Source organism: Salmo trutta, unplaced genomic scaffold (genome assembly GCF_901001165.1).
Source record: "Salmo trutta unplaced genomic scaffold, fSalTru1.1, whole genome shotgun sequence".
Classification (NCBI taxonomy): domain Eukaryota; kingdom Metazoa; phylum Chordata; class Actinopteri; order Salmoniformes; family Salmonidae; genus Salmo; species Salmo trutta.
In genome coordinates, this window is record NW_021822941.1 from 2,011,832 (window position 1) to 2,028,883 (window position 17,052).

At 45.0% G+C, this 17,052-nt stretch overlaps 1 protein-coding gene across 1 annotated transcript; it reads left to right on the forward strand.

Moving 5' to 3' along the window:
* The first annotated feature begins 2,614 nt into the window (after window positions 1-2,614).
* On the forward strand, window positions 2,615-16,388 carry LOC115187337 (adhesion G protein-coupled receptor L3-like). Its single transcript, XM_029746406.1, has 5 exons — window positions 2,615-2,690; window positions 6,935-7,159; window positions 7,259-7,417; window positions 14,806-14,909; window positions 16,146-16,388. Exons 3-5 carry the CDS (start codon window positions 7,282-7,284, stop codon window positions 16,386-16,388), a joined length of 483 nt encoding a protein of 160 aa, XP_029602266.1. The 5' UTR covers window positions 2,615-2,690; window positions 6,935-7,159; window positions 7,259-7,281.
* Window positions 16,389-17,052: the final 664 nt, after the last annotated feature.

Consider the following 17,052-nt stretch of genomic DNA (forward strand, 5'->3'; position numbering starts at 1 on the left):
GAGAGAGAGAGAGACAGAGAAGAGAAGGCGCGAGAGAGACAGAGAACGACAGAGCAGAGAGAGAGACAGAGCAGGGAGAGAGAGACTAGGCAGAGGAGCGACAGAGAGAGAGAGGAGAGAGAGAGAGAGAGAGGAGAGAGAGGAGAGGAGAGAGAGAGAGAGACAGAGATAGACAGAGAGAGAGAGAGAGAGAGAGAGAGAGAGAGAGAGACAGAGAGAGAGAGAAAAGGGAATAGAGGTAGAGAGAGAGAAACATCTGTTGTTGTGTCTGAGTGTCTGAGATGTTGATGTTTTTGCTGTGTAATTTACTGCTGTGTTGGGTTGTGTTCCTCCCACCCTCACAAACACACACACATTACCAGTCCATTGTTACAGCAGGGTTTGGGCTTGTATGGGCTCAGACCTGTCAAACCATGGCCTTGTAATGAACTCACTCTGAACAATGATAATACACACACACACACACAGGAAGGGACAGCGGTAAGCGAGTGGTGCTGCCACATGTGATGGATGGTGACATTCCATGGAGAATCTAGAGGAGGGCAGACTGATCACTACAAATAGACTTCGATTTTTTTGGTCGATTTGAAAAGGTCCTGAGAACATCGACTACGTACCATAAAAACCCCACGATGCTCGGCGGCGAGGCGCACTGCTCAGACCACTGTGTCACAGCAGTTTACAATGCTCTAACAAGCTGTGAGAATACTTAATAAAAGTTTGTATTTGTATTTATTATGGATCCCCATTAGTTCCTGCCAAGGCAGCAGCTACTCTTCCTGGGATTTATTATGGATCCCCATTAGTTCCTGCCAAGGCAGCAGCTACTCTTCCTGGGGTTTATTATGGATCCCCATTAGTTCCTGCCAAGGGAGCAGCTACTCTTCCTGGGGTTTATTATGGATCCCCATTAGTTCCTGTCAAGGCAGCAGCTACTCTTCCTGGGATTTATTATGGATCCCCATTAGTTCCTGCCAAGGCAGCAGCTACTCTTCCTGGGGTTTATTATGGATCCTCATTCGTTCCCGCCAAGGCAGCAGCTACTCTTCCTGGGGTTTATTATGGATCCCCATTAGTTCCTGTCAAGGCAGCAGCTACTCTTCCTGGGGTTTATTATGGATCCCCATTAGTTCCTGCCAAGGGAGCAGCTACTCTTCCTGGGGTTTATTATGGATCCCCATTAGTTCCTGCCAAGGCAGCAGCTACTATTCCTGGAGTTTATTATGGATCCCCATTAGTTCCTGCCAAGGGAGCAGCTACTCTTCCTGGGGTTTATTATGGATCCCCATTAGTTCCTGCCAAGGCAGCAGCTACTATTCCTGGAGTTTATTATGGATCCCCATTAGTTCCTGCCAAGGCAGCAGCTACTCTTCTTGGGGTTTATTATGGATTTCCATTAGTTCCTGCCAAGGCAGCAGCTACTCTTCCTGGAGTCCGGCGAAATTAAGGCAGTTTATACCATTTTAAAAACATCACAATACATTCATTACAGAATTCACAACACACTATGTGTGTGCCCTCAGGCCCCTACTCCACTACCACATATCTACAACACAAAATCCTTGTGTACGTGTGTGTGTGTGGTGTGTGTGTGTGTGTGTGTGTGTGTGTGTGTGTGTGTGTGTGTGTGTGTGTGTGTGTGTGTGTGTCTGTGTTTGTGTTACTTCACAGTCCCCGCTGTTCCATAAGGTGTATTTTTGGAATAGTGGAATTTACTTGACGGAAACAGCATGTTGTTTTTAATTATTTGGTTTTAAGCCTTCCCCCAAAACCATAGCCCTAATAACCACTCAGAATCAATACCTTAACTAAAAGGGATGATCCACCCCCAGAAATAAAAATCATTAAGCTCCTGTCAATTTGGTGGAAGATGTGCTCAATTTTTATTTATTTAACCTTTATTTAACTCAGCAAGTCAGTTAAGAACAAATTCTTATTTACAATGACGGCCTAGGAACAGTGCCGGGAACTGCCTTGTTCAGGGACAAAACAACAGATTTTGACCTTGTCAGCTCGGGGATTCAATCTTGCAACCTTTCAGTTACTAGTCCAACACTCTAACCACTAGGCTACCTGCCGCACCAATTTAAACAGTGTACCAAATTATTCAACTCTGTTTGTCATTCATGTACCATGCCGCAATGCGCTGTGGGAAACAGAGATACTACAGAAAGGAGGAGATAGGAATCCCATTTGGAAGTGAATGGAGACACCGTCCCACCCAACTGACTGTAGACCCATCGCTTTCACGTTGTCATGCTGCAACACGCGGTTGCTAAGCTAATCGTCACGCAGTCCCTTCTCAAAGTCACGGTGTGAGTCGAGAAACCTGCCTATTTTCCTCGAAATTACGCAATGTCACTATTCCAAAGATATACGATATTACAGAGAACAAGTTCATTATCACACATCAGGGAAAAGATTTGCAATGTTGTACTTCTTGTTCACGAAATTCGTGCTAATGTTTGGTATTTGAGCTAGCGCCCAATTGATTCCCATTCAGTCCTTGAAGGAGAGCTCTCCTTGTCCCAGAATCGCCCAGAATCCACCGCGCGGCCCACATGGGCAACGTACACAATGGGAATTAATACGACTCTAATGGAGTTTCGCATCTCCTCAAAAGTATCTCTGTGGGAAAGAAACATACTCTACTCTCTCTCTGGGCAGTGACAAACTACAAGTTGAACTCGGTGAGATAGACTCATAAATTGCTAGTGCAGTTTGTTTAGGTGAATTTACAGCTAGCTAGCTACTTCACATGCTGATTTTGACTTTGGTATTATTGTGTGTAGCTATGTTTTCTAGCTAGCCAGCCAGCCAGCCCAGAGAGAGAGAGCATTGCATTGTGGGTTTTGTAGTAGACTTGACATGCGAAACAGATTTCCAAAACCAATTTTCAAGTTTCTAACAACCTTGTTCTATCGATAAAATGAAACATTTGTTCACAATATTTGTTCACATGTGAGTGTTATTTAACATGATTTAACACTGTTAATCATTTAACACTGTTAATCATAGGAATTTGTGGTTTGGGGTGGATTATTCCTTTAACCCTTTGAATTGTTTGTGTTTTAACCCTGTAACCATGCAGAATTAACCCTGTAACCATGCAGAATTCATCCTGTAACCATACAGAATTAACCCTGTAACCATGCAGAATTAATGCGTCAAAAATAGCCATTCAGGGAGAAAGAGAGGGAGGTCAGGAGGGAGGGAGAGAAAGGGAGGTCAGGAGACAGGGAGAAAGAGAGGGAGGTCAGGAGGGAGGGAGAGAGAGGGAGGTCGGGAGGAAGGGAATGAGAGAGGGAGGTCAGGAGGGAGGGAGAGAAAGGGAGGTCGGGAGGAAGGGAACGAGGGAGGGAGGGATTCCGTAATAGGAGTATGGCGTTTGGGGACGGGAACATTCCAATGACTACAACCCTGTGTGGGAACAGAATAGAATGGAGAAAATAATGTACTTAGTTGATGAAAGAAGCGGTGGAGTGGAGGGATAGGGTGTAACCCAGAAGGAGTGGAGGGGTTAGGGTGTAACCCAGAAGGAGTGGAGGGGTTAGGGTGTAACCCAGAAGGAGTGGAGGGGTTAGGGTGTAACCCAGAAGGAGTGGAGGGGTTAGGGTGTAACCCAGAAGGAGTGTAGGGGTTAGGGTGTAACCCAGAAGGAGTGGAGGGGTTAGGGTGTAACCCAGAAGGAGTGGAGGGGTTAGGGTGTAACCCAGAAGGAGTGTAGGGGTTAGGGTGTAACCCAGAAGGAGTGGAGGGGTTAGGGTGTAACCCAGAAGGAGTGGAGGGGTTAGGGTGTAACCCAGAAGGAGTGTAGGGGTTAGGGTGTAACCCAGAAGGAGTGTAGGGGTTAGGGTGTAACCCAGAAGGAGTGGAGGGGTTAGGGTGTAACCCAGAAGGAGTGTAGGGGATAGGGTGTAACCCAGAAGGAGTGTAGGGGATAGGGTGTAACCCAGAAGGAGTGGAGGGGTTAGGGTGTAACCCAGAAGGAGTGGAGGGGTTAGGGTGTAACCCAGAAGGAGTGGAGGGGTTAGGGTGTAACCCAGAAGGAGTGGAGGGGATAGGGTGTAACCCAGAAGGAGTGTAGGGGATAGGGTGTAACCCAGAAGGAGTGTAGGGGATAGGGTGTAACCCAGAAGGAGTGGAGGGGTTAGGGTGTAACCCAGAAGGAGTGTAGGGGTTAGGGTGTAACCCAGAAGGAGTGGAGGGGTTAGGGTGTAACCCAGAAGGAGTGGAGGGGTTAGGGTGTAACCCAGAAGGAGTGGAGGGGTTAGGGTGTAACCCAGAAGGAGTGTAGGGGTTAGGGTGTAACCCAGAAGGAGTGTAGGGGTTAGGGTGTAACCCAGAAGGAGTGTAGGGGTTAGGGTGTAACCCAGAAGGAGTGGAGGGGTTAGGGTGTAACCCAGAAGGGGTGGAGTGTAGGGGATAGGGTGTAACCCAGAAGGAGTGTAGGGGATAGGGTGTAACCCAGAAGGAGTGTAGGGGTTAGGGTGTAACCCAGAAGGAGTGTAGGGGTTAGGGTGTAACCCAGAAGGAGTGGAGTGTAGGGGATAGGGTGTAACCCAGAAGGGGTGGAGTGTAGGGGTTAGGGTGTAACCCAGAAGGAGTGTAGGGGATAGGGTGTAACCCAGAAGGAGTGTAGGGGATAGGGTGTAACCCAGAAGGAGTGTAGGGGATAGGGTGTAACCCAGAAGGAGTGGAGTGTAGGGGTTAGGGTGTAACCCAGAAGGAGTGGAGTGTAGGGGATAGGGTGTAACCCAGAAGGAGTGTAGGGGATAGGGTGTAACCCAGAAGGAGTGTAGGGGTTAGGGTGTAACCCAGAAGGGGTGGAGTGTAGGGGTTAGGGTGTAACCCAGAAGGAGTGTAGGGGTTAGGGTGTAACCCAGAAGGAGTGTAGGGGTTAGGGTGTAACCCAGAAGGAGTGTAGGGGATAGGGTGTAACCCAGAAGGAGTGTAGGGGATAGGGTGTAACCCAGAAGGAGTGTAGGGGTTAGGGTGTAACCCAGAAGGAGTGTAGGGGATAGGGTGTAACCCAGAAGGAGTGGAGGGGTTAGGGTGTAACCCAGAAGGAGTGTAGGGGTTAGGGTGTAACCCAGAAGGGGTGGAGTGTAGGGGTTAGGGTGTAACCCAGAAGGAGTGTAGGGGATAGGGTGTAACCCAGAAGGAGTGTAGGGGTTAGGGTGTAACCCAGAAGGAGTGCAGGGGTTAGGGTGTAACCCAGAAGGAGTGGAGGGGTTAGGGTGTAACCCAGAAGGAGTGGAGGGGTTAGGGTGTAACCCAGAAGGAGTGTAGGGGTTAGGGTGTAACCCAGAAGGAGTGTAGGGGTTAGGGTGTAACCCAGAAGGAGTGGAGGGGTTAGGGTGTAACCCAGAAGGAGTGTAGGGGTTAGGGTGTAACCCAGAAGGGGTGGAGTGTAGGGGATAGGGTGTAACCCAGAAGGAGTGTAGGGGTTAGGGTGTAACCCAGAAGGAGTGTAGGGGTTAGGGTGTAACCCAGAAGGAGTGGAGGGGTTAGGGTGTAACCCAGAAGGAGTGTAGGGGTTAGGGTGTAACCCAGAAGGAGTGGAGGGGTTAGGGTGTAACCCAGAAGGAGTGGAGGGGTTAGGGTGTAACCCAGAAGGAGTGGAGGGGTTAGGGTGTAACCCAGAAGGAGTGTAGGGGATAGGGTGTAACCCAGAAGGAGTGTAGGGGTTAGGGTGTAACCCAGAAGGAGTGTAGGGGATAGGGCGTAACCCAGAAGGAGTGTAGGGGTTAGGGTGTAACCCAGAAGGAGTGTAGGGGTTAGGGTGTAACCCAGAAGGAGTGGAGTGTAGGGGTTAGGGTGTAACCCAGAAGGAGTGTAGGGGTTAGAGTGTAACCCAGAAGGAGTGTAGGGGTTAGGGTGTAACCCAGAAGGAGTGTAGGGGATAGGGTGTAACCCAGAAGGAGTGTAGGGGATAGGGTGTAACCCAGAAGGAGTGTAGGGGATAGGGTGTAACCCAGAAGGAGTGTAGGGGTTAGGGTGTAACCCAGAAGGAGTGTAGGGGATAGGGTGTAACCCAGAAGGAGTGTAGGGGATAGGGTGTAACCCAGAAGGAGTGTAGGGGTTAGGGTGTAACCCAGAAGGAGTGGAGGGGTTAGGGTGTAACCCAGAAGGAGTGTAGGGGTTAGGGTGTAACCCAGAAGGAGTGTAGGGGTTAGGGTGTAACCCAGAAGGAGTGGAGGGGTTAGGGTGTAACCCAGAAGGAGTGGAGGGGTTAGGGTGTAACCCAGAAGGAGTGTAGGGGTTAGGGTGTAACCCAGAAGGAGTGTAGGGGTTAGGGTGTAACCCAGAAGGAGTGTAGGGGTTAGGGTGTAACCCAGAAGGAGTGTAGGGGATAGGGTGTAACCCAGAAGGAGTGTAGGGGTTAGGGTGTAACCCAGAAGGGGTGGAGTGTAGGGGTTAGGGTGTAACCCAGAAGGAGTGTAGGGGATAGGGTGTAACCCAGAAGGAGTGTAGGGGTTAGGGTGTAACCCAGAAGGAGTGTAGGGGTTAGGGTGTAACCCAGAAGGAGTGTAGGGGTTAGTGGGTTAGTGTAACCAAGAATATACCAGTGACAGAATGTTCATTTCATAACCAGCGTTCAATGGTTTCATTAAATTATAAAAGCCTTTCTCAAATGTCCCCAATTGTTTTTTTAAACCAAAAACATGTAGTATGTTCCTGTCTTAACAGATCCACCCCACTACAACTTTCTTTATATGTTCCATTGTTTCCTCCACACCAACAAGGACTAGTATATTCTCTTCTTTCTCTAACTCGTTTATCTCTCTCTCTCCTTCTCTCTCCTTCTCTCTCCTTCTCTCTCTCCTTCTCTCTCCTTCTCTCTCTCCTTCTCTCTCTCCTTCTCTCTCCTCCTCTCTCTCCTCCTCTCTCTCTCTCCTCTCTCTCTCTCTCTCTCTTTCTCTCCATCCAGACTTGGTTCCTCCAGTCGTCCACAGACCTCCCAAAGACCCCTCTTCCTCTTCCTCCACCAGTCGGACCACGACCACCCGGTCTCCTCCCTACTATACCACGGTGCGACCCCTCCTCACCACCTTCCCCGGTCAACGCTCCCGGACAACCACAACTGTTCGGAACCCTGCCGGTGGTGGCGTGGTCGTCCCCGGCGATAACCAGATCCCAGAGATCGTTAACCCCGGTAACGGCCATAACGGAAATTAACACATTCTGTTGAAATGTGTTATCTTATAATTATTGTATATCCAAGCCGTTTTTTTAACGTGTACATTTCCGGTAGGTAACGGGCGGTTGGTTCCAGCCATGGGTGTTCTGCCTCCCCAGCCCCCGGTCATACCCCCCCAGGACAACTGCTCCCCCAGGGTGACAGCTGAAGTGTCCTGGCCCAGAACCCAGCAGGGACAGATGGCCAAGCAGCCCTGTCCTGTAGGGACACTAGGTAACTACAGCCCTGTCCTGTAGGGACACTAGGTAACTACAGCCCTGTCCTGTAGGGACACTAGGTAACTACAGCCCTGTCCTGTAGGGACACTAGGTAACTACAGCCCTGTCCTGTAGGGACACTAGGTAACTACAGCCCTGTCCTGAAGGGACACTAGGTAACTACAGCCCTGTCCTGTAGGGACACTAGGTAACTACAGCCCTGTCCTGTAGGGTAGTTCCTACAGTCAGATATAATACATGTAGTATATTATAGTAATTACATATTTTTGTATCTTTTTTTTATGTTTGACCTTTATTTAACGAGGCAAGTCATCTCTAACCACTAGGCTACCTGCCTCCCCAACATCTACAGATAAACAGTAGTTACTACAGACAAGCACTAGATGAGACCAGCAGAATCAAGAATTGGGTTCAGGATCAGGGTTATGTTTCAGGTGTTTAAGTCCTTGTAAAATGGTAGTTGGGATCAGGGTTATGTTTCAGGTGTTTAAGTCCTTGTAAAATGGTAGTTGGGATCAGGGTTATGTTTGAGGTGTTTAAGTCCTTGTAAAACGGTATTTGGGATCAGGGTTATGTTTCAGGTGTTTAAGTCCTTGTAAAATGGTAGTTGGGATCAGGGTTATGTTTGAGGTGTTTAAGTCCTTGTAAAACGGTATTTGGGATCAGGGTTATGTTTCAGGTGTTTAAGTCCTTGTAAAATGGTAGTTGGGGTCAGGGTTAGGGTTGAGGTGTTTAAGTCCTTGTAAAATGGTAGTTGGGATCAGGGTTAGGGTCGGGGTGTTTAAGTCCTTGTAAAACGGTAGTTGGGATCAGGGTTAGGGTTGAGGTGTTTAAGTCCTTGTAAAATGGTAGTTGGGATCAGGGTTAGGGTCGGGGTGTTTAAGTCCTTGTAAAACGGTAGTTGGGATCAGGGTTATGTTTGAGGTGTTTGTCCTTGTAAAATGGTAGTTGGGATCAGGGTTATGTTTCAGGTGTTTAAGTCCTTGTAAAATGGTAGTTGGGATCAGGGTTATGTTTGAGGTGTTTAAGTCCTTGTAAAACGGTATTTGGGATCAGGGTTATGTTTCAGGTGTTTAAGTCCTTGTAAAATGGTAGTTGGGGTCAGGGTTGGGGTGTTTAAGTCCTTGTAAAATGGTAGATGGGATCAGGGTTAGGGTTGAGGTGTTTAAGTCCTTGTAAAATGGTAGATGGGATCAGGGTTAGGGTTGGGGTGTTTAAGTCCTTGTAAAATGGTAGTTGGGATCAGTGTTTGGGTCGGGGTGTTTAAGTCCTTGTAAAACGGTAGTTGGGATCAGGGTTATGTTTGAGGTGTTTAAGTCCTTGTAAAATGGTAGTTGGGATCAGGGTTATGTGTCAGGTGTTTAAGTCCTTGTAAAATGGTAGTTGGGATCAGGGTTAGGGTTGGGGTGTTTAAGTCCTTGTAAAATGGTAGTTGGGATCAGGGTTAGGGTTGGGGTGTTTAAGTCCTTGTAAAATGGTAGTTGGGATCAGGGTTATGTTTGAGGTGTTTAAGTCCTTGTAAAATGGTAGTTGGGATCAGGGTTATGTTTGAGGTGTTTAAGTCCTTGTAAAATGGTAGTTGGGATCAGGGTTAGGGTCGAGGTGTTTAAGTCCTTGTAAAATGGTAGTTGGGATCAGGGTTAGGGTTGGGGTGTTTAAGTCCTTGTAAAATGGTAGTTGGGATCAGGGTTATGTTTGAGGTGTTTAAGTCCTTGTAAAATGGTAGTTGGGATCAGGGTTATGTTTGAGGTGTTTAAGTCCTTGTAAAATGGTAGTTGGGATCAGGGTTATGTTTGAGGTGTTTAAGTCCTTGTAAAATGGTAGTTGGGATCAGGGTTATGTTTGAGGTGTTTAAGTCCTTGTAAAATGGTAGTTGGGATCAGGGTTAGGGTTGGGGTGTTTAAGTCCTTGTAAAATGGTAGTTATGATCAGGGTTATGTTTGAGGTGTTTAAGTCCTTGTAAAATGGTAGTTGGGATCAGGGTTATGTTTGAGGTGTTTAAGTCCTTGTAAAATGGTAGTTGGGATCAGGGTTATGTTTGAGGTGTTTAAGTCCTTGTAAAATGGTAGTTGGGATCAGGGTTAGGGTTGGGGTGTTTAAGTCCTTGTAAAATGGTAGTTGGGATCAGGGTTATGTTTGAGGTGTTTAAGTCCTTGTAAAATGGTAGTTGGGATCAGGGTTATGTTTGAGGTGTTTAAGTCCTTGTAAAATGGTAGTTGGGATCAGGGTTATGTTTGAGGTGTTTAAGTCCTTGTAAATGGTAGTTGGGATCAGGGTTATGTTTGAGGTGTTTAAGTCCTTGTAAAATGGTAGTTGGGATCAGGGTTAGGGTTGGGGTGTTTAAGTCCTTGTAAAATGGTAGTTATGATCAGGGTTATGTTTGAGGTGTTTAAGTCCTTGTAAAATGGTAGTTGGGATCAGGGTTATGTTTGAGGTGTTTAAGTCCTTGTAAAATGGTAGTTGGGATCAGGGTTATGTTTGAGGTGTTTAAGTCCTTGTAAAATGGTAGTTGGGATCAGGGTTATGTTTGAGGTGTTTAAGTCCTTGTAAAATGGTAGTTGGGATCAGGGTTATGTTTGAGGTGTTTAAGTCCTTGTAAAATGGTAGTTGGGATCAGGGTTAGGGTCGAGGTGTTTAAGTCCTTGTAAAATGGTAGTTGGGATCAGGGTTAGGGTTGTCCTAGAAAATGGAAATAGTCTTTCAAAGTTCACGTCATTTCCATCAGTAAATACTATTTCCACCCAGTACGTTTTCATGTTCTAGACAGCAGAGAGTGTTTGAGTATCACGACACACAGAGCTTCTGTTAATTCAACAATGAAACAAGTAGGTTTCCGTCTGTGCTTGTATTTTCTTTAGAGCGTGGGTTGTTCTCTGTTAGAGCCTGGTTTTCAATTATGTTAGAGCGTGGGCTGTTCACTGTTAGAATATGGCTTTTAATTCTCTTAGAGCGTGAGATGTTCTCTGTTAGAGCGTGAGTTGTTGTTCTCTGTTAGAGTGTGAGTTGTTCTCTGTTAGAGTGTGAGTTGTTGTTCTCTGTTAGAGTGTGAGTTGTTCTCTGTTAGAGTGTGAGTTGTTCTCTGTTAGAGTGTGAGTTGTTCTCTGTTAGAGCGTGAGTTGTTCTCTGTTAGAGTGTGAGTTGTTCTCTGTTAGAGTGTGAGTTGTTCTCTGTTAGAGTGTGAGTTGTTCTCTGTTAGAGTGTGAGTTGTTCTCTGTTAGAGTGTGACTTGTTCTCTGTTAGAGCGTGAGTTGTTCTCTGTTAGAGCGTGAGTTGTTCTCTGTTAGAGTGTGAGTTGTTCTCTGTTAGAGTGTGAGTTGTTCTCTGTTAGAGCGTGAGTTGTTCTCTGTTAGAGCGTGAGTTGTTCTCTGTTAGAGTGTGAGTTGTTGTTCTCTGTTAGAGTGTGAGTTGTTCTCTGTTAGAGCGTGAGTTGTTCTCTGTTAGAGTGTGAGTTGTTCTCTGTTAGAGTGTGAGTTGTTGTTCTCTGTTAGAGTGTGAGTTGTTCTCTGTTAGAGTGTGAGTTGTTCTCTGTTAAGAGTGTGAGTTGTTCTGTGTGTCTCTGTTAGAGTGTGAGTGTGTTCTCTGTTAGAGGGTGAGTTGTCTCTCTGTTAGAGAGTGAGATGTTGTTCTCTGTTAGAGTGTGAGTTGTTCTGTTAGAGCGTGAGTTGTTCTCTGTTAGAGTGTGAGTTGTTATCTCTTGTTAGAGTATGAGTTGTTCTCTGTTAGAGTGTGAGTGTTGTTCTCTGTTAGTTGAGTTGTTCTCTGTAGAGTGTGAGTTGTTCTCTGTTAGAGTGTGAGTTGTTGTTCTCTGTTAGAGTGTGAGTTGTTCTCTGTTAGAGTGTGAGTTGTTCTCTGTTAGAGTGTGAGTTGTTGTTCTATGTTAGAGTGTGGAGTTGTTCTCTGTTAGAGCGTGAGTTGTTCTCTGTTAGAGTGTGAGTTGTTCTCTGTTAGAGTGTGAGTTGTTCTCTGTTAGAGCGTGAGTTGTCTCTGTTAGAGTGTGAGTTGTTCTCTTGTTAGAGTGTGAGTTGTTCTCTGTTAGAGTGTGAGTTGTTCTCTGTTAGAGTGTGACTTGTTCTCTGTTAGAGCGTGAGTTGTTCTCTGTTAGAGCGTGAGTTGTTCTCTGTTAGAGTGTGAGTTGTTCTCTGTTAGAGTGTGAGTTGTTCTCTGTTAGAGCGTGAGTTGTTCTCTGTTAGAGTGTGAGTTGTTGTTCTCTGTTAGAGTGTGAGTTGTTCTCTGTTAGAGCGTGAGTTGTTCTCTGTTAGAGTGTGAGTTGTTCTCTGTTAGAGTGTGAGTTGTTGTTCTCTGTTAGAGTGTGAGTTGTTCTCTGTTAGAGTGTGAGTTGTTCTCTGTTAGAGTGTGAGTTGTTCTCTGTTAGAGTGTGAGTTGTTGTTCTCTGTTAGAGTGTGAGTTGTTCTCTGTTAGAGCGTGAGTTGTTCTCTGTTAGAGCGTGAGATGTTGTTCTCTGTTAGAGTGTGAGTTGTTCTCTGTTAGAGCGTGAGTTGTTCTCTGTTAGAGTGTGAGTTGTTATTCTCTGTTAGAGTATGAGTTGTTCTCTGTTAGAGTGTGAGTTGTTGTTCTCTGTTAGTGTGAGTTGTTCTCTGTTAGAGTGTGAGTTGTTCTCTGTTAGAGTGTGAGTTGTTGTTCTCTGTTAGAGTGTGAGTTGTTCTCTGTTAGAGTGTGAGTTGTTCTCTGTTAGAGTGTGAGTTGTTGTTCTCTGTTAGAGTGTGAGTTGTTCTCTGTTAGAGCGTGAGTTGTTCTCTGTTAGAGTGTGAGTTGTTCTCTGTTAGAGTGTGAGTTGTTGTTCTCTGTTAGAGTGTGAGTTGTTCTCTGTTAGAGTGTGAGTTGTTGTTCTCTGTTAGAGTGTGAGTTGTTCTCTGTTAGAGTGTGAGTTGTTCTCTGTTAGAGCGTGAGTTGTTCTCTGTTAGAGTGTGAGTTGTTCTCTGTTAGAGTGTGAGTTGTTGTTCTCTGTTAGAGTGTGAGTTGTTCTCTGTTAGAGTGTGAGTTGTTCTCTGTTAGAGTGTGAGTTGTTTTTTGTTAGAGTGTGAGTTGTTCTCTGTTAGAGTGTGAGTTGTTCTCTGTTAGAGTGTGAGTTGTTCTCTGTTAGAGTGTGAGTTGTTCTCTGTTAGAGTGTGAGTTGTTGTTCTCTGTTAGAGTGTGAGTTGTTCTCTGTTAGAGTGTGAGTTGTTCTCTGTTAGAGTGTGAGTTGTTCTCTGTTAGAGCGTGAGTTGTTGTTCTCTGTTAGAGTGTGAGTTGTTCTCTGTTAGAGCGTGAGTTGTTCTCTGTTAGAGCGTGAGTTGTTCTCTGTTAGAGTGTGAGTTGTTCTCTGTTAGAGTGTGAGTTGTTCTCTGTTAGAGTGTGAGTTGTTCTCTGTTAGAGCGTGAGTTGTTCTCTGTTAGAGTGTGAGTTGTTCTCTGTTAGAGTGTGAGTTGTTCTCTGTTAGAGTGTGAGTTGTTGTTCTCTGTTAGAGTGTGAGTTGTGTCTCTGTTAGAGTGTGAGTTGTGTTCTCTGTTAGAGTGTGAGTGTTGTTCTCTGTTAGAGTGTGAGTTGTTGTTCTCTGTTAGAGTGTGAGTTGTTCTCTGTTAGAGTGTGAGTTGTTCTCTGTTAGAGTGTGAGTTGTTCTCTGTTAGAGTGTGAGTTGTTCTCTGTTAGAGTGTGAGTTGTTCTCTGTTAGAGTGTGAGTTGTTCTCTGTTAGAGTGGTGTTCTGTTAGAGTGTGAGTTGTTCTCTGTTAGAGTGTGAGTTGTTCTCTGTTAGTGTGAGTTGTTCTCTGTTAGAGTGTGAGTTGTTCTCTGTTAGAGTGTGAGTTGTTCTCTGTTAGAGTGTGAGTTGTTCTCTGTTAGAGTGTGAGTTGTTGTTCTCTGTTAGAGTGTGAGTTGTTCTCTGTTAGAGTGTGAGATGTTCTCTGTTAGAGTGTGAGTTGTTGTTCTCTGTTAGAGTGTGAGTTGTTCTCTGTTAGAGTGTGAGTTGTTCTCTGTTAGAGTGTGAGTTGTTCTCTGTTAGAGTGTGAGTTGTTCTCTGTTAGAGTGTGAGTTGTTCTCTGTTAGAGTGTGAGTTGTTCTCTGTTAGAGCGTGAGTTGTTCTCTGTTAGAGTGTGAGATGTTCTCAGTTGGAGCGTGAGTTGTTCTCTGTTAGAGTGTGAGTTGTTCTCTGTTAGAGCGTGTGTTGTTCTCTGTTAGAGTGTGAGTTGTTGTTCTCTGTTAGAGCGTGAGTTGTTCTCTGTTAGAGTGTGAGTTGTTCTCTGTTAGAGTGTGAGTTGTTCTCTGTTAGAGCGTGAGTTGTTCTCTGTTAGAGTGTGAGTTGTTCTCTGTTAGAGTGTGAGCTGTTGTTCTCTGTTAGAGTGTGAGTTGTTCTCTGTTAGAGTGTGAGTTGTTCTCTGTTAGAGTGTGAGTTGTTCTCTGTTAGAGTGTGAGCTGTTGTTCTCTGTTAGAGTGTGAGCTGTTGTTCTCTGTTAGAGTGTGAGTTGTTCTCTGTTAGAGCGTGAGTTGTTCTCTGTTAGAGTGCGAGTTGTTATTCTCTGTTAGAGTATGAGTTGTTCTCTGTTAGAGTGTGAGTTGTTGTTCTCTGTTAGTGTGAGTTGTTCTCTGTTAGAGTGTGAGTTGTTCTCTGTTAGAGTGTGAGTTGTTCTCTGTTAGAGTGTGAGTTGTTCTCTGTTAGAGCGTGAGTTGTTCTCTGTTAGAGTGTGAGTTGTTATTCTCTGTTAGAGTATGAGTTGTTCTCTGTTAGAGTGTGAGTTGTTGTTCTCTGTTAGTGTGAGTTGTTCTCTGTTAGAGTGTGAGTTGTTCTCTGTTAGAGTGTGAGTTGTTCTCTGTTAGAGTGTGAGTTGTTCTCTGTTAGAGCGTGAGTTGTTCTCTGTTAGAGTGTGAGCTGTTGTTCTCTGTTAGAGTGTGAGTTGTTCCCTGTTAGAGCGTGAGTTGTGTGATCATGTAGAATAAGAAACATGAACATCATATATAGGTCATGTTTACACTGTAACAACATTCATTTCATGTGCCATGACAGGCATACAGGCATATGCAGCATTACACTACATCTCATTATGAGAAACAACACACACACACACACACCCTCTTTCTCACACACACAAACACAAATGTGCAGGGACATGTGTGTTAGATTCAGATCAGCAGTTCTTTAACCCCCCATAATGTCCGTCTCTGTCCTCTCCAGTACTAAGGTTGTTAAGTAGAGTATGATCCTACTGTTCAGACTCATGAGTGTGAAACACTGCCCTTTGTCCTGTTAATTATCACACACACACACACACGTGCCTGTTCAGTGAACCCCAATTCTCCTCCGTACTTCCTGCCTCCCTGCCCACTCTCTGAATGTCAACGCTGTCTTACTGTGTTTGCTAAGCGTGTTGTCTTGGTGTTTGTGTGTCTTCCAGGCGTAGCTACATACGTGTGTGTTGCTCAGCAGGGCTACTGGGATCCCCAAGGACCCGACCTCAGCAACTGCACGTCTCCCTGGGTCAACCACATCATGCAGAAAGTGAGTGTGACTGCTGGCGGCGGCCATTGCGGCTATGCGGCTCTCCCATTGAAACACACTCTAGGGCGTCCATTACGGATCTGGACCCAGGGGCAGTTTGTTCTCTCAGTTGCTCATGCATGGAGACACATTGGGGAAGATACTGGGGAAAATTTAGACTGTGTCCCGAATGGCACTAAACAGGGTTCCATTTGGGACGCAGCACTACTGTAGACTAGACAGGGTTGATTCAGAGACTTCCTGTATTGTTTGGCTGTTTGTTAAGCTCAGTTCATGGCTATATGATGTTAAACAGGATAGCTGTTTGATGAGCTCAGTTAAAGATGATAGCTGTTTGATGAGCTCAGTTAAAGATGGTAGCTGTGTAATAAGCTCAGTTAAAGATGATAGCTGTTTGATGTGCTCAGTTAAAGATGATAACTGTTTGATGAGCTCAGTTAAAGATGATAGCTGTTTGATGAGCTCAGTTAAAGATGATAACTGTTTGAAAAACTATCATTTGTTTTAATCACTATCATTACTATCAGTTGTTTTAATCACTATCATCACTATCAGTTGTTTAATCACTATCATCACTATCAGTTGTTTTAATCACTATCATCACTATCAGTTGTTTTAATCACTATCAGTTGTTTTAATCACTATCATTACTATCAGTTGTTTTAATCACTATCAGTTGTTTAATCACTATCATTACTATCAGTTGTTTTAATCACTATCATCACTATCAGTTGTTTTAATCACTATCATCACTATCAGTTGTTTTAATCACTATCAGTTGTTTTAATCACTATCATTACTATCAGTTGTTTTAATCACTATCATCACTATCAGTTGTTTTAATCACTATCATCACTATCAGTTGTTTTAATCACTATCATCACTATCAGTTGTTTTAATCACTATCATTACTATCAGTTGTTTTAATCACTATCATTACTATCAGTTGTTTTAATCACTATCATCACTATCAGTTGTTTTAATCACTATCATCACTATCAGTTGTTTTAATCACTATCATTACTATCAGGGTTTTCATTCTTTCTTCCATAACCAGTTGAGGTTTTAACCATCAGGACCATCCCTCGTCTTTGTAATAAATACCACTAGTTTTTAGCCCCTTCAGTACAGTAGGCCCAAACTGAACACAGAATGAGAACTAGTCTAGGTCTGTGTTGTAACCTCTATGTTCTAACTGTCCTCATCTTCATCATCCTCCTCCTCCTCCTCCTCTAGTTGCGTAGCGGCGAGACGGCAGCCGTGGTTGCCAGGGAGCTAGCAGAGCAGACTAAAGGCTTGTTGCGTCCCGGTGACGTCCCCTCTACGGTGAGGGCCATGGCCCAGCTGGTTGACCTGCTGGATGTTCAGCTCAGAAACCTAACCCCCGGGGGCAAGGACAGCGCCGCACGCAGCCTCAACAAGGTACTGCAGGAACAGGGGGGGAAAAAATACTTTCTATTAAGTTCATTTCAATATTGAAGGGAGAGGTCACCCAAACTGTAGTTCACACATGGATTGCTGTCTTACCTTGTCTATTTATTTATTTAACCTTTATTTAACTAGGCAAGTCAGTTAAGAGGGGCAGAACGACAGAGTTTTACCTTGTCAGCTCAGGGATTTGATCTTGCAACCTTTCGGTTATTAGTCCAACACTCTAAACACTAGGCTACGCTGCCGCCCCCTGGTCGCCCCATAGTCTGCTTACAATATATATTTGGTCATTTGGGGTGGACCTATTCCTTCTATTGTTTATTTCTTGGGGTTTGGGGTTTTATATTTTTAACTGAATTGTATAGAGTTCCTTATCATTTGTTTCTCAACTACAAGGGACTTTGAATTGTGTTTAAAATGACTTGGGGTGGCAGAGCTTTCCTTTTGTCCTTGTCCATCCTCAGACTGTAGAGGTTAGATAACCAGAGGGAGTGTCCTGTAGAATCCAGCATGGTCCTGTTAGGTCACGATGCAGTCAACCAATCAATGATCGTTCTTTCTCTTTTTCTCTACTGACTCTATTGCCCCCTCGCCTCTCTGTCTCCTTCTCATGTCTCTCCTCTGTCTCTCTCTCTGTCTCTCTCCTCTGTCTCTCTCTCTGTCTCTCTGTCTTCTCTCTTTCTCTCTCTCTGTCTCTCTTGTCTCTCTCTCT